The sequence below is a fragment of the Ranitomeya imitator genome, chromosome 2, assembly GCF_032444005.1.
Source record: "Ranitomeya imitator isolate aRanImi1 chromosome 2, aRanImi1.pri, whole genome shotgun sequence".
In the NCBI taxonomy this organism is placed as follows: domain Eukaryota; kingdom Metazoa; phylum Chordata; class Amphibia; order Anura; family Dendrobatidae; genus Ranitomeya; species Ranitomeya imitator.
The window spans coordinates 212,551,085-212,574,143 of NC_091283.1; the positions used below are offsets into that span (position 1 = coordinate 212,551,085).

The 23,059-nt window shown below is 39.9% G+C and overlaps 1 protein-coding gene across 1 annotated transcript in view; it reads right to left on the reverse strand.

Moving 5' to 3' along the window:
* The window catches only part of ASTN2 (astrotactin 2), a 1,089,443-nt gene that overhangs the window by 298,177 nt on the left and 768,207 nt on the right, over positions 1-23,059 (reverse strand). The window contains exon 15 of the mRNA XM_069748558.1: positions 21,710-21,889. Coding sequence (XP_069604659.1) covers positions 21,710-21,889 — 180 coding nt within the window. The remainder of the gene's footprint in view (positions 1-21,709; positions 21,890-23,059) is intronic.

The following is a 23,059-nucleotide window of genomic DNA, read 5'->3' on the forward strand; positions in this document are numbered from 1 at the left end:
GTCACATACAATATTCGGACTAACGAGTTCACATACAATGTGCCTGTCAGGCGCCTGCTGGAAAAATACCTATAATATCTAATGTTTGCAATTTCAGTGCTCTAAAAGTGATCAGTGACCTTCATAGGGATGTAATAAAAGAGACTACACATAATCAGTTGCAAAAAAAAGCATTTACTTAACATAAAACTAATAACTATGAAATACAAACTTTTCAAAACTCCCGCCAAATAGTCCCCAGTTCGACTCTCTCAAAAAAATGTACAAAGAAAATTTTTGAACACAAACTTAATTTTAAGGTACCTTAAGTACTATTAAAAACATATTCAATCAGAAGTAGATGCTGAGGTTTCCCCAGAAAAGTCACACTTGCAGAGCAAATAGCAAGAATTACACACCATTTTTGCATGTGTCAGGCAAATTGCTTTATGACATTTGAGACATTCATAATTTGAAAGCCTTCTGGTTCCGCTTTCCGTTTGGCAGGTGGTGCATCTCCTTCTTTTGTGAGGTGGTGCAGATGGTGACTTTTCACCATCATCTTCTGGGCGGAACCTTTTGAGCTGAACTTGAAGGCGAGAGGGGATACCGATTGTTTTCACGCTTCTCCTGCGTAGCTCTCCAAGTACTAGTTCATGGGCCAATTTTTTCAGATACAATCGTCTACGGAGTGGTTCAAGCTTGTTTTCAAGATAAATTACTTGTGAATTTATACCACCCAAATTCAACATAGCAAAAAATATGACCATTGGCCAGCGTTTGATGTTTCTGCTGACGTTGAAAGTGGAGCACATCTGATCTGCTGTATCCACACCCCCTTTGGTGGCATTGTAAAATGTAATTATCTCCGGTTTTTTTTCTGCCCCAGTCCCAGGATCGATGGCAGCATCATCATGAAGTGTTGATAGAAGAAGTACGATTTTTTTGGCATGTGGTACATAGGAAACTAAAGCCTTTCCATTATGGAATGCAAACATACTGCTGTACTGTTGTCTCTCTTTCACACTTACAAACTGTGGCGGCAATTCCCTTTTGTTTTTTCTTACAGTTCCCACATATGACAGCTTCTGAATTTTCAGATAATCAATCAGATCACAACTTGTAAACCAATTGTCAGCTGTAATATTGCGACCCGATCCAAATAAGGGTTCAGCCAGTCTTTTTACAACATCAATGGGTTTGTTGCTCACACAGTAAGGACCTTCTGGTTGTTTTCCTGCATAAACTTCCAGGTTGTAAGTGTAGGTCTTACTGGCATCAACAAGGGCATAAATTTTTATTCCATATTTGTTTGGCTTTGATGGAATATATTGACGAAAGGCACATCTACCACGAAAACCAGGGAGCATTTCGTCAATAGTGAGATTCTCTCCAGGGTAATAACTTTGTTTACAGTTTACAACAAATCTTTGAAATATATCACGAATTGGAGCAAGTCGGTCATGTGTTTTGCGTTCGGTTCGGGTAGTTCTGTCGTCAAACCGAAGGCAACGAATTAGAATCTTGAATCTGTTTATGGACATAACAAGGCTAAATTTTTCAACTCCATCCCCATCTTTACCCCAAAGTTCCTCCAAACTTTGTCTATTTGCCCTATAAGCTCCTGCAAGGTACAGTAATCCAAAAAAAGCACGCAGTTCTATTTCATCTGTGGGCTTGATGGTTCTGTTGCAGATGTACTTGTCCTTTATAATGTCTATATATTGGTTGGTATATGTGACAATAGAGTCCAGAATGTCATCTGTAAATATACTGTTCCAGCATTCAACTGCAGTTTTTGCATTACGTGCAGTTCCTATTACTGCAGGAAGGTGAGTAATAATGTTTAAAGGCTCCCTACGTTTTTTCTGGAATGGCTTCTTGTTCCATTTAGTATTTTTATCTTTTCCAATATAATATGATCCAACTTCTTCATCCTCACCACTGTCACCATCTTGCTCTGTTTCAGAATCCAGGACACATTCTTCCACCTCATCATGAGAATCAATCTCACTTTCCTCTCCTAAATCCTCATTCAGTGTGAGGTTTCTATCATCTAACAGCATGTTTGTTACTTCCTCAACATCAAGTTGTTTGGATAAATTGTACATTTTCCTCTCCATTTCAGCAGATAATCTGAAGCAAGAGAAGGAATATGTTAGGGAACTACTGTATATGCCTGAGCAGCACACTTTCTTTTATAAAATCTTCCTTATTTCTATGAAATATCCTCACATTTTGTGCTATACATTCATAAAACAAGCTAAATAAACTATTGTGATGAATAAAAACATAAAATCCAACCTTACCGAATGTGACGTATTCACATACAATGAGCCTGAGAGATCTGTGCAGCTATATCCTCTCCCCTGAAGCTCTGAAATCCAACTGTGATATCAGGTTTCACAGACCTTCAAGAGACAGGAGACTAACTGGAGGGAGGGGGTTTCCTCACAATCTGGTGAGGAAGGAGAAATGAAAGTAAAAGAGAAGCGCCTGTCAGATCAGTTGTATGTGACGGAGGGTTAAAGGGAATCTGTCACCAGAATTTTCCTATCCCATCTGAGAGCAGACTCATGTAGGGGCTCAGACCCCGAATCCATAAATGTGTCACTTCTTGGGCTGCTTGCTGTAGTTTTAATAAAATCACAGTTTCATCTGCTGCAGGCCTGCCAGTTCTCTGAACGCTGAGCTCTGGATAACCCCGCCCACACCACTGATTGGCAGCTTTTTGTGTACATTGTGCATAGACAGCTGCCAATCAGTGGTGGGGGCGGGGTTATATAAAGCTCATGAATATGGAGCACTACCCGGCGGCAGGTTTACTAGTCCTCTAATGATAATCTACTGCTGATAAAACTGATTTTATCAAAAAATACAGCAAGTAACCCAGTGACTGATGCATTCCTTGAATCCGAGTCTCTGCCTCTACATTAGTGCGCTCAGATTAGATGGAAAGTCTGGTGACAGATCCCTTGAACACACCTTGAAGCGATCAATCAGTCTTCTAAAAAAAGGATACTCCTCAACCGGTTACCAATTAAAGTAATAGATGCAGCTCAGCTGACTGACCTGAGCCTGGTTCCTAACACGGATTCTGCTACAGGGGAAATGTAGCATTACATGACACCAATCAAGCCCACCAGAACATTAGAGCGTCCTACTGAGCAGGGACACCTCCTGTCTTTGTCCAAAAGCCCTAATCGGGCATATGGATGGGTTGTCCTTAAAGGGAACCTGTCAGCACAATAGCCTACAGACAGTGTCAGGTCGGCACCATTATACTGATTACAATGATACCTGGTGATGAAATCCATCTTGTGGTTGTTTAATCTTTATTTAGAGTTTTCAGTTATTGAGATTCTCGTGCTCTGGGGCGGGACTGTGGGCGGGGCTTTATGTGGTGCTCTGTTTACATTTTCATTCTTATGGGCTCATGACAGGTCACTGATCCCTCAGTGACCTGCCCCTCTTTTACATACTGCATATATTGCAAAATGGCAATGGTGCATACGCAGTAGCATCTTACTCTTCAATAGATGCTACTGCGCAAGTGCCGGCACCATTTTGCTGCCAATTTTTTTTCCCTCCAACAAAATGTCGCGTTTGGCATCAGTTGTGCGGCAGCATCTATCGGCAATCGATAGATGCTACCGTGCATGTGCTTCCACCAATGCCATTTTGCTGAAGTTAATTTTTTTTTTCTAACCCAACAATATTAGTAGTTTAAAAAATAAATACATTTAAAAAAAAATGGAGTGAGAGCCCCCCATTTTTTGACAGCCAGCCAAGCTAAAGCAGACAGCTGGGGGCTGGTTTTCTCAGGCTGGTAAGCCCAGCCTAAAAATAGCCTGCAGGCGCCCCCCAATAATTGCATCTATAGATGTGCCAATTCAGGAGCTTTGCCCAGCTCTTCCCACTTGCTCTGTGGCGGTGGCAAGTGGGGTTCATATTTGAGAGGTTGATGTCACATTTGTATTGTTCGGTGACATCAAACCCATGACTTAGTAATTTAGAGGCATCACACAGCAAGTATAATTTCCTTTATTTGAAATAAACACATTTTTACTTGGTTTATTTAAAAATAACAGTTATTCTCTCATTGCGCCCATTCCATTGAAGCCCTGGTCTCCTGTAAAAAAAACAGAAAATAATAAAAAAACAAAAATACTCCCCTAACTCCCATTCCATTGAAGCCATGGTCTCCTGTAAAAAAACAGAAAATAATAAAAAAACAAAAATACTCACCTAACTCCCATTCCATTGAAGCCATGGTCTCCTGTAAAAAAAAAAAAAATAACCATATCCCTCACCTATCCGCCATTCTTTCTCATGCCATAAATCAATATCTGGAATAAATAATTTTTAACCTGGATGGTGCCAAGATGCAACTGTCCAGGCTGAAAACCACGTAAATGTGAGTGGTGACTAGTGGTGACGTTATCTGGCTTACCGCTCTGTGTTTCTAGCCAGGCCAATAAACTGCGGTGATGTCAGTGAGGTCACCTCACACCGTGAGAAAAAGTAACTGAACCTTTTTTAACTGTTTGGCTAGATCCGAACTTCCAGTGGTTCGACCATCACTGCTTACGGGTAAACATCATGGCAGTATCTGATTCTTCATCCTGGGCTTCTTTACATGCAGAAGTGACTTGGTGACAGATTCACATACGCAAGTGTCGAAAAATAAAAAGCCAGCTACGGTATTTTACAAAACGTCTCTATCATCAATTGTTTCAAAAGTTCTACCGAAAAAAAAAGTCAGAACAGAGAATACGGAACCGCAATGTCCTAAAAGTAACCGAAAAACTCGTTATCTGTACAACAGAGATAATTATTGAACGGAAATATGCGGCACTCCACTGATACTGAAGACGACTTTAATTAATCAAAGTTCTGAGATGGCTGACACGTCTTTATCAAGACATGCCACAATGGAAGCCGCCGCGTCTTGATAAAGACATGCTCGCTTTTCTCAGAGCTGACTAATTAAAATGGTTCTCGGCACTGAAAAGCCCAAAGAGCGGTGTAAAATCTGACAGGCCTAAAGGAAAAGAGCTGTAGAGAACTATTAGATGTAATGGAACGCTCCTTCACCCTAATCTTATACTTATTCTAATTATCGCCGCAGGGCCTGAGTGCAGATGCTCATGCTATGGATGCTGTGCGGGTCGGCCCTGGTCTCAGGAACCACAGGCAGCCATTTGGTGTTTTCCCTTTTCAATGACGGTTGTGCCACTTAACTTTTAGAATTTGGATGAATATAAACACATAATGGGACTCCATTATCGAAAGTGTCTGAAAGGAGAACCATCTTTGTTTCCCCTAGCAGCCAATCACAGCACAGCTTTCATTTCATAAACTGCTGTGGTAAAATGAAAGCTGCGCAGTGATTGGTTGCTGTTGGCAACAAAGAATGTTTACTCGTTTTCTTTGTTCACTTTGTTTCCACTTTCAGAAACCTCTTCCCCGGCTGGGCTGGAATTTTGTTTAACCCCTTCACACCATGGCCATTTTCCAATTTTTTTTTTTTTTTTCGTTTTTTTTCTTCTTCCCCATTTTGCAAGAGTCGTAACTTTTTAATTTTCTCATCCACATAGCAATATGAGAGCTTGTTTTTTTGCGGAACGAGTTGTACTTTTGATTGACACCATTCATTTTATCATATGATATATTGAAAAGAAGGGAAAAAATTCCAAGTGCCTTGAAATTCCCAAAAAAGTGCAATTTCACAATAGTCTTTTGCGTTTATTTACCATGATCAATATATGGAAAAACTAAGCTGACAATCTGATTCTCTAGGTCTGTGTGTGCATGCAGATACCAAACATGATTATTTTTTTATTTTTTTTTTAAATTGTGAAAATTTTTTCGAAATTCTGAAAAAAAATAAACCTTTTCTTGTGATGCCATTTTCCGAGTCTCGTAATGTTTTCAATTTTCTGTAGCTTGGTGAGGGCTTATATTTGGGCCCTGACACAGTTTTGGTGCAAATATCATGTTTTGATTGTCCTTTATTGCAATATCGCAGCGGCCAAAAGCTGTAATTCTGATATTTTTTTTTCTCATTACACCATTTACTGATTGGAATAATTTGCTTAAAATTTTGATAGATCGGACTTTAATGAACGCAGCGGTACCAAATATGTGGGTTTTTTTTTTTAATGGGGCAAAAGTGGGGCGATTTAAACTTTTATTTTTTTCATATTTTTAAAAACTTTTTTTTTTTACATTTTTGCTATATTTAACTTAGGGGACTTGAAGCTGCGATCGTTCAATCACCTGTGCTACACATAGTAGGGCTTCAGTGCTGCTATGTATAGTGAAAATCACAATCTCCGATGAACGCCAGCTAAACGCCGGCTTTCACAAGAGGATTGTAATGACAGGGACGGGGGTCTTCAGCAGGCTTAAGGCTGTCATGACAGCCCATCGTTGCCCTGCCATCACGTCATTGGTGTACTGATGGGAGCGTGGAGCGCATGTTAAATGCAGATGTCAGATATTGACATCGGGATTTAACAGGTTAACGGAGTCAGAATAATCTCCACCTGCAGCACTTAGAGGCACATAAAATCAGCCGTCATGTGCCGGGAAAGATGGAGGCTCGATGTGCGAGCCTGCATGAAAGTCAGGGAGCCGGCATATGACATACCAGTACGTCATATGTCTGTAAGGCGTTAGAAAAACTAACATCCTGAGCTCTATTCACCCTTCTCGGGCCCAGGGCTGAACATTTGCTGCTGCTCCCAGTGTATGTTATTGTCTGCACCACTGTCATCACATCGACATTGCTGCAGCTAATCAGTGAGTTGAAGGCACAAGCTGCTCAGAATCACTGAGCTCCATTATTGGTTATAGCATTGTTGATGTTATATAAGGACTGGAAATAAGAACGGACACTGGGAGTATTGATGGAGACTCGGCACAGCCTCCACGTTGTGTGACTTCAGACGAAGGAGCCGTCTATGAGGCAGGGAATAGAGCTGGAGTGACAGAGGCTTCAGATCTACCAGTCTCATTTGCATATAAATTCAAATGCTGATTTCTCAGTAATGGAGGAATGGAGTGGCCATGTAATGTAAAGGTATTGCTGGACTTGTCTATGAAAGAGCAACATGTGCATATAAATAGTTTGGAGTGTGAGATCCTGCTGACAGATTCCCTTTCAAGAATCAATATTGGCTCTCGGGATTGTCATCTCCATTACATTCCCCCCTCCTTTTTGAAGAGGCTACTTCCATAGAAAAAGAGACAATAAGTCCGTTGTTTGTTTTGATCGCGGCTTTTAGCCACATGCCTTTTTTTTTCGTCGTTTTGCCTCTGGCACTTACACAGAGACTGGCGCTTCTATCGCCTGTGTCTGTACTTGCGGAGGACGCATATCTTATACCTATCCTAATAGCTACATTATTTATAACCCTTCACTAAAATAAATGTTTTAGTTGAAAATTTGAGACATTTCTGATGCGAAAGAAAGGATCTTTGCAAAGTCCGATCCATCCCTTTTCATAAACGCTTCTATTATTGTAAAATGCATCCGTCTAAATGTAACATAATAACATAATTAACGTATTCAAGGGAGCGATCGGCGCTCAATTACGAGGACACTTGAAGTCAAATAATGTGCTGTACTGCTGAAAACATTACAATCCCAAACTTTATTGAACATTTAACGCCGTAAAGGGAAGTGTGGAGGGATAAAATTACCCACTCGCGTTCTTAAAAGCTAAACATCAAAGAAGCCGAAGAAGTCTATGATCATATATTACAGCAGATAACGAGTAATTAAATTTCGAGTGGTCTTGCAAAGCATACAATTTGTATATAAATTTTTTACCAGGTCGTTGACACAGTGAGGATAAAATGTGAAAAATACGAGAAAATCTGTAAAAGCTGGGTTTATCTCCGCTGCTAAATCAATTACAGAGAAGCGAGTAAAACATCGAACACGTTAGAAAGCGCCACCTATTAGTATCCAGATTTATTAGGCCCCGTAAGAATGAAGGGAATAAAAGAAGACAGGAGAAATGAGAAGAAAGCAGTGTTTAATTCCTTAAGTGCCCTCCAACTGATTTCGGAGAGAAAACGACCACGGCACGGAGAAGACAGAACCATTCTATGTGCGGCTGGAGACGTGCCGCAGCAAACGGCCACATAATCACGAGGCAATCATATTATTTCTCATCCATATTTACATCAGGAGCATGAAGGCCTTGGCTCGTCGTCGATCCTGGATGACCCTGGTCTGCATCCCAATCGAGAACTTGAAAAGTGTAATGCCAATGATTGTTTTTTTGGCTGACTTGAACTCACAGCTGTGAAATGCGGCTTGGATTTATGGCTTTTGTCTCGGTATCCATGCTGATAAACTGGCACTTTCTACGCATGTTTGGCCAAGTGGCAACGAAAGGCACATTTCCATGTCTTTACCATGGATAAAGTAGATTGCGAGGCATGTACAGCTGTCTTTACCCATAGCTTGTGGTCTTCATTTGGAGCCGCGTATATCTGTTTTTTTTTCTCTACTTCAAAAAGGCAGATATGTATTCAGAGCTTTATTATCTAAGGACCGTCTAAAGATCCCATACACTTTAGGTGGCCGTCGGCCGAATGATGGCACCTACCTCGCCCGACACTCCCATACACAGGAGCGCTCGCTCTTGTGTTGTCCATGAGAGCCGCTGCCAGACTCCTTGGTTGGCACCTTATCTCTTACCAATTGTCAGGGCACCCCATAAACAGTAGGCTGTCGGCTGGATCCGCCGATATCGACAGGTGCGGTTGACATCATTTTAAAGTGTATGGTGTCCTTAGGCCGATTTGAGATTGGCTCATGCTGACACAAACATCTCTTGCCCATGTGCTCTAGTAAGCTATGTTCACACATTGCATTTTTCCTGCAGGCAAGAACTACTTTGCTGATGGAAAAGAAGCTGCTTACAAAAAAGGTTTTCATGCTTTTTGGCCGCGTTTTTTGTTAAAGTGGTATGTAAATGTTTGGGCACCCCTGGTCAAAACTACTCTTATTGTGAACAGTTCAAGGGTTACTCCCATCTCCAAGATCCTGTCCCAATATATGTAGTAGGTGTAATAATAATAATATTAGCAAATACCTCCAATTAGAAATATAGTAAAGTTTTTCCAATTCCCTCCTCTTTCCTCATGTGCAGGCATTGCAGGATCTTATGATTCCATGGTTACGACCACTGATATGGTGACAGTTAGTTGCTAGTGGTCGTAACCATGGAATCCTAAGTTTCTGCAATACCTGTACATGAGGAAAGAGACATAGTGAATTGGAAAAACTATACTACATTTCTAATAAGAGGTATTTGCTAATATTATTATTATTACACCTACTACATATTGGAATGGGATCTTGGAGATGGGAATAAGCTTTTAAGCAAGTTGAAGATTAAATTATCTCTAAAAGGCATACAGTTAAAGGTGACACATTTCCTTCATATTTTAGGCAAAAAATATATATATTGTCATATTTTAAACATTACAAAAAGGAAAATGGTCCGAGGAAAAAGTTTGGACACCCTTGGAGATTTGTATGCACAGATAACTTTGACCAAGGCTTCAGACCTTGATTAGCCTGCTAGGGTTATGGCTTGTTCACTATCATTGTTAAGAAAGGCCAGGTGATGCAAATTTGCCAGCTTTATATAAACCCATCCTTCTCTAACCTTGTGTCAAAAAACAGCAGCCATAGGTTCTTCTAAGCAGCTCCCTAGCACTCTGAAAGTGAAAATGTTGGAGGTCCACAAAGCAGGAGAAGACTATAAGAAGATAGCAAAGCGTTTTCAAATTGCCCTTTCCTCAGTTCAAAATGTAATTAAGAAATGACAGCTACCAGGAACAGTTGTGGTCAAGATTAGGTCTGGAAGACCAAGGAAAATTTCAGTGAGAGATGCTCATTGGATTGCTAGTGAGACAAATCGGAACCCACTTGATTGCAAAAGATCTTCAGAAAGATTTAGCAGACTCTGGAGTTGTGGTACATTGTTCTACTGTTCAGAGACACCCGCAGAAATATGGCCTCCATGGAAGAGTCATCAGAAAATCTCTCCTGCATCCTCGCCATAAAATTTAGGGTCAAAAGTATGCAAAAGAACATCTAAACAAGCCTGATGCATTTTGGATACAAGTCTTGTGGACCGATGAGGTGAAAATATAACTTTTTGGTCACAATGATCAAAGGCATGTGTGGAGAAAAAAGGGCACAAAATTTCAGGAAAAGAACATCTCGCCTACCATTAAGCATGGGGGTGGATCAGTCATGCTTTGGGGTTGTGTTGCAGCCAATTGCACGGGAAACATTTCACCGGCAGAAGGAAGAATGGACTCAATGACCTTTCAACAAATTCTTGATGCAAACATAACACCATCTGTAAAAAAGCTGAAGTTCAAAAGCAGATGGCTTCTACAAATGGATAATGATCCTAAACACATGTCATAATCCACAATAGATGATCTCAAAAGGTGCCAGCAGAAGGTTTTACAATGGCCCTCACAGTCCCCTGATCTGAACATCATTAAAAATCTGTGTCTAGACCTCAAAATAGCAGCGAATGCAAGACAACCCAGGAATCTCACAGAACTGGAAGATTTTTTTTTTAAGGAAAAATTGATGAAAATCCCTCAAACAAGAATTTAAAAAACTCTTGTCTGGCTACAAACAGTGTTTACAAGCTGTGATAGTTGCAAAAGGGGATTCAACTAGGTACTAACCATGCAGGGTGCCCAAACTTTTGCATCAGTCCATTTTTTCTTTTATAATTTTTAAAATGTAAAACATGAAAAAAAACATATTTTTCCCTGCATATTTTTCACAATTACAGTAATTTGGACAAGGGATGCCCAAACTTTTACATGCCACTGTACATGAGTCATTTGTCTTCAGTACATGTTTAATAAAGTTAGTTTTATTCAACAAAAGTGCAGCAAAACGTAGGGTTGCAAGTTGTTTGCCTTTTTTGCACTCTCATTGCTTTCTATGGTGAAAAAAATGCTGCAACAAATCTGCAAAACCACTGACCGAACTGACATGCTGCATATTTAAAAAAAAAAATCAAACCAAAGCAAAACAGCAGTTTTTAATTCAGTCAGGTAAAAAAGCAAGAGTGCATGATATTTCTGAAATCTCATAGCTTTTGCTGGTACGGTAAAAAGCAGCTTTCACTTCGCATAAAAAATCTAGCAAATACGAAATGTATGAACATAGTCCTAGAGAATAGATATTATGGAAGGAGCACTCCCACTCCCCGCTCAGGATTAGAGTAGACCGTTACTGACAAAGAGGCACTTGCTCTAGCAGACTCGGCTATTAATGTTGTCGACAGCCAATACTTTACCTAGGGTTGTTTCTTTAGCGATCAGATGATTGCCGCAGCTGTTTCATTTGGAAAAAAGGGTTGTCTTTGTAAAACAACCACTTATCATCTTAAAAAATGTTATAGAGTTTGTTCATCTCGGCTCACTGTAGGCTTTTAAGTCCAGCTTAGAGATTGAAAGCTATCCTTTGTGTGCACACACATAACATGATGACTATCAAACACTGGACTCGCAGGCCCTCAGAGATCAAGAATCATTTTAGGTTATTGTCAAGCGAGGGACACCGGAGAGACCACGCAGATCCCTCTGCTACCACCAATTGTCAAGGATCACAGCCAAGTGGGTCATAACTGAACCACCCACACTTTTATCTTTGTGCCACTAACAGCCCTCTACTGCCCCCTGTCGAATGGACAATTATGCAATTGATTGACAATTAACGGAGGACGCAAACAAACAGTGAGCTTATGGTACATACACTTCCAAATCCCACGCATGGAACATGTGTATATACCCCCGTCACAGTAACTGCTAACTCCACAATAACCCAAGAACCACTCATTGCCACCACCAGTTGTTTTTTATATACAGGCCGCCTGGTTGCCTGATTCTGGTAGCATATGGCTTTTGGGTGTGGTTTACAGACCAAAAGGAACAGAACTATTACATTTTATATTTAATCTAGAATGATAGGCAGTGGTTATAAAAAAAAAAAAAAATATTCAAAACATTTTACAAATGGGACAAAATAATACAGCATATAATATTACATGAAATAAAAATGGATTAACAGAGAACTTACTGAGGCTAGTTTCACATTTGCAGATGGAGGTGCTGCGGAGGGCTGCGTACGTCATCCGTGAAGTTCCGCCCACCGCCGCACCTCCTCCGGTTAGCTCCGCCTACATAGGCATGCGACGTGCGTACTCTTACTTTACCATTAGGTACACAGGCCATGCCGATGTATGCGGATACCTTCGCATGCGTTGCTTTGACAGTGCAGCAACCTGTGCCGAGCACAACGAGTTCCATTTTGGTGCGGTCGCCGCACCGTCAAAACGACACATGCGGAGACATCTGCATACATCGGCATGGCCTGTGTGCCTAATGGTAAAGATAGGGAATGCACGCCGCATGCCGATGTAGGCTGAGCTGACCGGAGGGGGTGCGGTGATGGCGGAGCTTCATGGAGGACGTACGCAGCCCTCCACAGCACCTCCATCTGCAAATGTGAAACCAGCCTAAGCTGGACACAGAGATGGCTCAGCTAGCGGATGAAAGCAATCCGATTGTAATGTCTGGTTAATGGGATCAAGCCTACACTGGTATGTATCTTCCATGGCATTGAACCCAAATTATAATTCACCTTGACCTTTTATCAGCACCTGAGTAACACCTACACATCACCCTCTTTTGTCTTTTGTCGGATGTTCACAGTCCTTCAGGATTTTATGAAATTCCCAACATTAATAATATCTTCACTGCTGATGATCGGGAAAGTACGAGATCGACGCCATATTTTTATTGGGATTTTACCTTTCCATAGATGGTAAACATGACATGGTTGGTGTCCGTTATCTGGCCACTATTGATTTGGGGCTTATAGGCAGGTGTCACAGTTATGCAAAAATATGCATATTCTTCCCCGATTAGTCCTGAAGTAGAAAATATATGTCCCATTACTATAGGATCTGTATGAACCCAAATATTCATCACTTTTTTACCAGTGTCCCTGTGTTTGGTGTAAATGTACATCATTTCCCTTGGAGGGAACAAAATTGCATTTCAACTCGGGATGTATTTCCTGGGGACAAAAGGAGACATCTTCACTTCCCTATCTTTGTGTAAATGCATGTCTCCTTGTTATTGGACCTTTCTATCTACTATCTATTTACCTTTACTCTGTAGGGAGTCTTGGCTTCAAAAGAAATTTTAGATTTGTGACTTCCCAACAATACGTAATTTCCTCTATGTCAACTGGGCAATTCGTTCTTCAAGGCAGCTTAAATTGCAAGCTCTTGTCCTACTACAAAAGAGAGACAGGAGGTGGGAGGGGGTAAATGCCCTCTCACTAAGGGCTTAATGGATCTTAATATTTTCTGACAGTTATGTAGAATCTTTTTTCACAAATCTGTGAATTATTGAAATATTTGCATACACACATGGGTTTAAAACTCAGAGAGCTATTCCCCTAGAAGTCTTTTTATGACAAATGAAAGATGGGATAAAGGGAAACATTCCTCAAAGATATAATACAATATGTAAAGTGCCTGATACTTATTGAAGGAGCCAAGTCTGATAGATGAGGTACCCAACTTTGGATCACATGGACTCCAACCTCCAGAGATCGGAGAAGTGGAGGTCCATTCACTGAAGAAGAGTTCCAAAAACAACCAAACACATCCTCTTGGCTCTATTCAGATTAGCAATGAGTGGAGAGAGCAGTCACATGAACCCCCACTTTTACGCTCACTGGTGGTTAGACTCTTTGTGACCCAAAGTTGGGAACCTCGTTTGTCAGATGTGGCCCTTTCAATCACTGCTACTTCTCCACTCACTGGCAGCGTTTTATCACCCAGAACAGGACAATAGTGGAGCACGTTCTGGAGACAGATCCATATCCCACCTCATCTAACTCCAGCACCTTTCAAACATCTGTGGCATGTCCCATGTCTCTAGTTAGACAACCTGCTTAGAGAGTAACCATCGTTTTAATTAGAATGGGGTTCCTTGTTCGAGCTCCTTATCTATTAACAGAGTACAGCGCAACGGTAACACGCTTTGGAGCTTTTGAGGTTCTATTATGTTCATACGCCACATGTATATTAATGCTAAAGAGGATATTCCTGCTGCTCCTCTGAATTTTCATTTTTTGGGGGTTTTTGTGTTGTCTCTTTTCAAATCCGCCATACTGTAACAGAGATATAGGCCTTTTGAGTGATAATTTTTATGATTTTTAACATGAAAAACAACCCCCACATAAAATATACTCTTTATTAACATTAATTAAAAAGTAAAAAAGCGAATATACATAAAAAGAAAAATGAAAAAATAAATGGTAAATGGCCCCAGAACCACAGTCAATATCCACTACTTTGAATAGTAGAGTGATAGTTTTCCTCAACAGTATACCCTAAACAATCACTCCCACCACTTATCCCCTATTTGCTGCCCTTTACAAAGTAGTGGATATTGCTCTCCCTAGGGCCATTTACCACTTTTTTTTTCATTTTTCTTTTTTGAGGTTTGATCGTTTTTTGGTTGTTTTTTTTACCTTTTTAATAATATTAATAAACATTATATTTTATTTGGGGGTTGTTAATGTTAGACACCTTTATTTCCTCCAGTCATATATTACCTACAGTAGTTAGTCTTTTCATGGTTTTTACTAAAGGCGTGTGGCTCACTGATTCTCTGGGGGCATGTCCTTAAGCTGCCCGGCATTACATTTTTAATTTCCAAGCAACTTCACCCTTGGTAAAGACCATAAAAAATAGCACAAAATAAAACAACCTATGTATCTGGTACTGTATGGTTAATTCAAAATAAAATAAATTCTCATGGTGGGAGCAGGAATAACATTAGAGCCAAAACTGCCCCTTTTCACTTGGCTGGTCCTTATTAGTGTGTCATGCTTTATTTCTCCTGTGGAGGTGCTGCAGTTATTTTGAATTGTTAACCAATGTGGATGAAACACGTTGATATGGGCTGGAATAAGAATCTCTTGTCGCAGTATATTTGAAGATTTTTGAGTTTGGAATTGCGTATTTTTCAAGTGAAAAACCAAATGAAAAACTTGGTGTTGGTCTGCCACTTGAAAAAGACACAAGTCCAGCGTCGAAACACGTAGTCTTAGTGAAAACCTTCCAATCTACCATGACAAGAGATTTTTGTTCTAGAAACGCAGACCATATCAATGCGTTTCGACCCCCTTGGTCAATTTTCCCTGGCAGTTTTTCATCCCTAGCCATGAGGCAGTGGTAGGAGTTGTCCCTCACGCAACCCAACCAGGTGAACACCAGCACTTGCTTCTGTATCCTCCTCATTGGCTTTTACCCTGTGATCTGTGCTTTATTCTCTACACAGCTCCATTTTTTACTATTGTATATTGAACAATTGTAAGCAGTGTCGGACTGGGATGCCAAGGGCCCACCAGTAGCCAACTCCAGGGCCCCACTTTTTAGCCACATACATATGTGACATTATCCTCAATCACAAATTTATATAACAATGAACTATGTAGATTGTTAAATGAATAAGATGCTGCCTTTGTACATAGTGATTCAAGTATATAGTGCCAAGTACTGCTCGTATAAGATGATGGCGGCCCACCGGAGGATTCTCCTGTTCTCTGGTCGGCCAGTCCAAGCCTGGTTGTAAGATTAGACATTGTAAAAAACCTTATTTTCCAGAATCATTGCTCACATTTGTTTTTTTAAAGTCACTTAAGTAACATAACCAAGAAGAATAACAGCCATTTTGTAGATAAACTAATAAAAAGAAGATGCAATGCTGTAGACGATACTGGGAGTTGTAAGAAATGTTTGTGCTATCGTTTCACAAGCATTTCCTGGTGTTCAACGAGATGTGACTACGGCAGGATAAGGAAATACATACAAATTCTGTATACCGGGGAAGGTGCATAAAACCGCAGGTGAAGGTAAAGATGATGTGTTCCCCACAGAAATTAGGCGGCTGCATTTATTTTACAACCTGTATTTAATATGCGGCTCTGGCTGGAACTCACTTTAAATATCATCATCAGCAATTCTCTTAATATATTATTATGGGAATAACTCTCTTTTACAAACAGCAGCAATTTTAAAGCCTATAAAAAAGGATTTAACCTTCTGGACTTTTTTAGATTTTATTATACAACAATGAATGGAAGTGCATTTAAATGGAACCTGTGACCATGATCTAGAGCAGGAGGAGCCGAGTAAACGGATATTTAGGTTTGTGAGTAAAGATTTAGTATAATGTGTGTTTTCGTCATTTAATCCTCTGTACTTTTTAGGATTTTGGGTCCAGTGGGCGGTTCTATCAGTGACTGACAGCTACCTCTGTATACACACTTATACAAAGAAAACTGTCAGTCACTGATCAGACCACCCACTGGATCCAAAATCCTAAAGAGTGCAGAGGATTAAAAGACTTAGGCCGGTTTCACGCTTGCGTTTGGGTAGAGTGTGTAGGGCTGTGTACTTCCTCCTTTAAGCCCCGCCTACTTCCACACTTTCCTTAATCTCCGCCTACTTCTGCATGTATCCTGCGTACCTACCTTTAACATTGGGTCCGCAGGGACATGCGTTGTATGCAAATGCATCTGCATGCATCGTTTTGACGTGCCCGCCGTCCACATGTTGCGTTCCCGTGCGTGCACGTCAAAACGATGCATGCGGACGCATCCACATACAATGCACGTCCCTGTGTACCCAATGTTAAAGATCGGTACGCAGGACGCATGTGGAAGTAGGCGGAGCTTAAGGGAAGAAGTGTGGAAGTAGACAGAACTAAGGAAGCACACAGCCCTACGCACTCTACCCAAACGCAAGTGTGAAACCGGCCGAAAACACAGATTATACTGAATCTTTTCCAACAAAACTATATATAAATCTACTCCACTCTCCTTGCCCTGCAGATTGGTATGCCAATGGTGATAGGTTCCCTATGTTAAGGGGTTGTCTAGGCTCGGGGCATAAGTCTATAGTCACTCTATGTGACTGCAGACTTGTGACTCCTCATACTGTGCACAGTGCACACTGTCAAGATTCTCCTGCGCTGGCTTCGGAACCAAGTGCGTACGGGACTGCAAATATGTGCTTTGCACACATGTGATCACGTGCCAACTTGAAGTGCATGGCCATGCTCAATTCACTAGTCTAGTCGGAATGTGGCTGAAAGTATGCAAATCACATTCACAATACTTTGCTCTGCTCTAGGCAAGGCAGAGAGAAATGCGCCTGCAAAGGAGGACAACGGGGGACACAACGTGGATGACGTAGGATGCGTCATCCACATGAAGCAAGAAGGAGGACAGTGACCAGTGACCGCAAGAAGAAATGAGGCGCCGAATCAAGACCACAGATGCCCATTGGACTGAACCGCCCCGTCTGTGAGGATAATTTATTTTTTGTAACTTGCACTGTCAAATTTCAGACATTTATGCATATTCCGGGAAAAGCTCTTTAAGTATAGACTCAAAGCACATAAACAATGAATGGCCACACATATAGTACATGGCCAAGTGTGTCCATCTTTAAGACAGACGTGGTGTCTTTAAACAACATATTTTAGTGTAATACTATGATGTTCCCAGAATGCTCCCCCAAGATCAATGACTGTTTCCAGTAACTTCTTTGTAGTCAAACCACATAGGGCCCGATTCATACTTTGCATTTCTTTAATGTCACTTTTCTTTTTCTGTATTGTGTTTTTGATCTCATTCGTTTTTATTGCAACCAATTCTTCAAAATGGCTCACGTGGTTCATGAATTTTGTGCAAAATCACAAATGCTCTTTTTACTTTTGAGCTGCATTTTGTGACTTTTTAGCTAAAAAAAAAGTTGCATGTTTCACAAAAAAGTCGAAAAATTTGTGCAAAAGCGGAAATAAAATGACTCCTATGTTGTACTGAAGTACAATTGCAGAAATATTTTGTGACCTTTTTAAAGAATCTCACTTGATGAATCACCCGTAATGACCAACGTAGAAAAAAAATAAACTGGCAGATCCAAATAAAATAGAATAAAAAAATAGTGCAATTAAAGTAAGAATAAGGTGAAAATAACATAAAAAAGGCAAAAAACACCAAATAAACTAGACCAAGAAAAGCACAAATGCTATAATATTGAATCGGTCTAAATAGCAGGGTGAAAGTTAAGAAATGCAGTTTTTTTCAGATGCATAAAATAAAATGTTACCAATTTTGCATGAACAAACCTATATCAGACCTGCCCTGTTTGTAGGCATTGTAGAATATTTGTATTTATATATAACAAATATATACAGTCATGGCCAAAAGTATTGACACCCCTGCAATTCTGTCAGATAATACACAGTTTCTTCCTGAAAATAATTGCAAACACAAATTAGTTGGTATTATTATCTTCATTTAATTTGTCTTAAATGAAAAAACACAAAAAGAATTGTCCTAAAGCCAAATTGGATATAATTCCACACCAAACATAAAAAAGGCGGTGGACAAAAGTATTGGCACTGTTCGAAAAATCATGTGATGCTTCTCTAATTTGTGTAATTAACAGCACCTGTAACTTACCTGTGGCACCTAACAGGTGTTGGCAATAACTAAATCACACTTGCAGCCAGTTGACATGGATTAAAGTTGACTCAACCTCTGTCCTGTGTCCTTGTGTGTACCACATTGAGCATGGAGAAAAGAAAGAAGACCAAAGAACTGTCTGAGGACTTGAGAAACCAAATTGTGAGGAAGCATGAGCAATCTCAAGGCTACAAGTCCATCTCCAAAGACCTGAATGTTCCCGTGTCTACCGTGTGCAGTCATCAAAAAGTTTAAAGCCCATGGCACTGTGGCTAACCTCCCTAGATGTGGACGGAAAAGAAAAATTAACAAGAGATTTCAACGCAAGATTGTGCGGATGTTGGATAAAGAACCTCGACTAACATCCAAACAAGTTCAAGCTGCCCTGCAGTCGGAGGGGAGGGTACAACTCTCACGAGCAGGGTCGTCTTATTTTGCTTTAATTATTGTATTGTTAACGTTGTTACTTATGACTTTTGTGTTTGAAACTGTTAAACTGTAAAGCGCTGCGGAATATGTTGGCGCTATATAAATAAAGATTATTATTATTATTATTATTACAACAGTGTCAACCCGTACTATCCACCGGCATCTGAATGAAAAGGGACTGTATGGTGGGAGACCCAGGAAGACCCCACTTCTTACCCCGAGACATAAAAAAGCCAGGCTGGAGTTTGCCAAAACTTACCTGAAAAAGCCTAAAACGTTTTGGAAGAATGTTTTCTGGTCAGATGAGACAAAAGTAGAGCTTTTTGGGCAAAGGCATCAACATAGAGTTTACAGGAGAAAAAAAGAGGCATTCAAAGAAAAGAACACGATCCCTACAGTCAAACATGGCGGAGGTTGTGTTTGCAGTCATTTTCAGGAAGACGTTATCTGACAGAATTATCTGACAGAATTGCAGGGGTGTCAATACTTTTGGCCTTGAGATATATATATATATATATATATATATATATATATACATATATATATATATATATATGTATATATATATATATGTATATATATATATATATATATATATATATATCATATTAATGGCTTGAGAAAGGCAGAGAAGTCTGCTGAAATCGATCAGCAAAGCCATGGTTTTTCATTTTGATTTTTGGAGTGCTGAGTTTTTTTTCTGATTTTCTAATTTGGAGGTTTGGACATCACCTTTACAGGTTATTATTATTATTTATTACACCTGTTTTTTGGTAGTGCTGCCAAATCTTTTAAAATTATTTTTTAATTATAAATATATATGTATATATATATATATATATATATATATATATATATATATATATATATATATATATATATACGCTACCATTTAAAAGTTTAGAGTCACTTAGAAATTTCCTTATTTTTGAAAGAATAGCGCAGTTTTTTCCAATGAAGCTAACATAAAATGATTCCGAAGTACACTATACATTGTTAATGTGGTAAATGACTATTCTAGCTGCAGACGTCTGGTTTGTAATTCAATATCTTCATAGGTGTATAGAGGCCCATTTCCAACAACCATCACTCCAGTGTTCTTATTATTATTATTTATTATTATAGCACCATATATTCCATGGCACTTTACACGTGAGGAGGGGTATGCATAATACCCAATATACATAATATGGTACTTTGTGCTTGCTAACTGTGTAAGAAGGCTAATGGACAGTTAGAATACCCTTGAAAACCCTTGTGGAAGTATGTTAGCGCAGCTGAAAACAGTTTGACTGATTAGAGAACCTATAAACCTGACCTTCCCATGAGCTAGTTGAGAATCTGGAGCATTACATTTGTTGGTTTCATTAAACTCTCAAAATGGCCAGAAAAAAGAACTGTCATGTGAAACTTGGCAGTCTATTCTTGTTCTTAGAAATGAAGGCTATTCCATGCGAGAAATTGCCAAGAAACTGAAGATTTCCTACAACGGTGTGTACTACTCTCTTCAGAGGAGAGCACAAACAGGCTCCAACCAGAGTAGAAAGACAAATACATTAGAGTCTGTAGTTTGAGAAATCGACGTCTCACAGGTCCTCAACTGGCAGCTTCATTAAATAGTACAAGGAAAACACCAGTGTCAACGTCTACAGTTAAGAAGCGACTCCAGGATGCTGGCCTTCAGGGCAGAGTGGCAAAGAAAACGCCATATCTGAGACTGGCTAATAAAAGGAAAAGATTAATATGGGCAAAAGAACACAGATATTGGACACAGGAAGATTGGGGAAAAAGTGTTATGGATAGACGAATCCACGTTTGAGGTGTTTGGATCACACAGAAAAACCTTTGTGAGACGCAGAACAACTGAAAAGATGTTGGAAGAGTGTGACGCCATCTGTCAAGCATGTTGGAGGTAATGTGATGGTCTGGGGTTGCTTTGGTGCTGGTAAAGTGGGAGATTTGTATAAGGTAAAAGGGATATTGAATAAGGAAGGCTATCACTCCATTTTGCATCGCCATGCCATACCCTGTGGACAGCGCTTGATTGGAGCCAATTTCATCCTACAACAGGACAATGACCCAAAGCACACCTCCAAATTATGCAAGAACTATTTAGGGAAGAAGCAGGCAGCTGCTATTCTATCTGTAATGGAGTGGCCAGCGCAGTCACCAGATCTCAGCCCCATTGAGCTGTTGTGGGAGCAGATTGACCGTATGGTCACAAAAAGTGCCCATCAAGCCAAACCAACTTGTGGGAGCGGCTCCTGGAAGCGTGGGGGGAAATTTCTCCGGATTACCTCGGCAAATTAACTGCTAGAATGCCAAAGGTCTGCAATGCTGGAATTGCTGCAAAGGGAGCAAAGATTGAAGGAGAAAATTATTATTTCAAATTAAAATCTTTTTTTTCGAACCTTGTCAATGTCTGGACTAGATTTTCAATTCATTTGGCAACTCATTAGATTAATAAAAGTATGAGTTTTAATGGAAAACACAAAATTGTCTGGGTGACCTTAAACTTTTGAACGGTAGTGTATGTATGTATATGTATATATATATATATATATATATATATATATATATATATTATTTGATGGCCCATGTCCTTATGCACAGCAGTGCACCCTCTTGTGCGGATTCATGGAGTTCCTGCTTCATTCTATTATTTATTTTTCTTACCTTTCTGATACTGAAGCCACAGTTGCTGTTGAACTTTCTTGCTGGGGAACCGGATGGTGCAGGTGAGTTCTGAACCATAAAGTGCCTCTGAAATATAATGGGAGCCGTAGATCTGTAGTATACTTTGTAACTCTTCCCGACTGCTGTGGGGACTTATCATCTTCAGCACATTGGCAAATCCTGTAACATGAACTTGTGAAATGATTTCTCCACAGCACGTTATATGCAGCACAAAATAACACTTCATAATGAATCGTCCTGAGTCAGTCAATCCACATTAAAATAAGGTATCAAATTGGAATATATGTAGAAAATAGATTTCCCTGTACAAACTACACACATTATTGCATAGATTTCTTGGACCTGATGTGCCTGGTGTATTTACTTTGAAAATGTATGGCTGTATAATCCTGATATTAAGATGAGCATTTTATACTCCGCTTATAGATTAACTAAAAAAATGATCGTTTTCATATCAAACATGAACTTAAATTATTACTATACAGCTAAGGAAACATGAATTTTCAAAGTATGTACATCAGTTTCATCGGGTCTATTTAATAATGTTTGTGGATCTCCTTTAAAGAGGACCTGTCATTTGCTCAAATAAATGAAGGTAACTACATTGTAAAAATCCCTGAATTCTCCTGATTCTGATATTCTTTCCCATTTTGTGCTCCATTGCAGAGATATTCACACTTGTTACTTTTAGGAGCACAGTATGTGAAATCTCTGCTTTGCAATCAAACTGGGCGTTTCTTCAGAGTCTTCTCTGGGGGTGTACACTTCCGCCCCTTCCTCCCTGATGCTGCCAATCACAGCTCAGCAGCTTTTCTAACAGTCTTTCAATCTCAGATACAACTGAACTGTGATTGGCAGCATCTGGGAGAAAGGGGTGAAAGCACACAGCCACCAGAGAAGAGTCTGAAGAAACACCCAGTTGGACTGCAAAGCAGAGATTTCACATACCGCTCTCCGGAATAAACAAATGTGAATATCTCTACAATGGAGTGACGCAGCAAAAAACGGAAAAGAACAGCAGAATAAAGGGACCTCAGGGATTTATCTCAATTTTTAGTAGCAACTGACAGGTTCTCTTTAAAGAAACTCTCCAACTAAACATGTATTTTATGCCGTGCCTAGTGCAAGGCTTGGGAAGGTCAAAGAATGTCTTATAGGGAAGTTTGCTAGTGTGCGCTAGGCACAGCACAGTATATCTGTTTTGCCTTGAGTGCTTTTTTTAACATTATGGGGTTAATCTGCAGGTTAATAATGTTCTGGAGCTGCCTGGTGTTAGCTCTTAGAGCCTCGCTGCCAGGAGGAAATTATCTTTATTCCTCCTGGTAATGT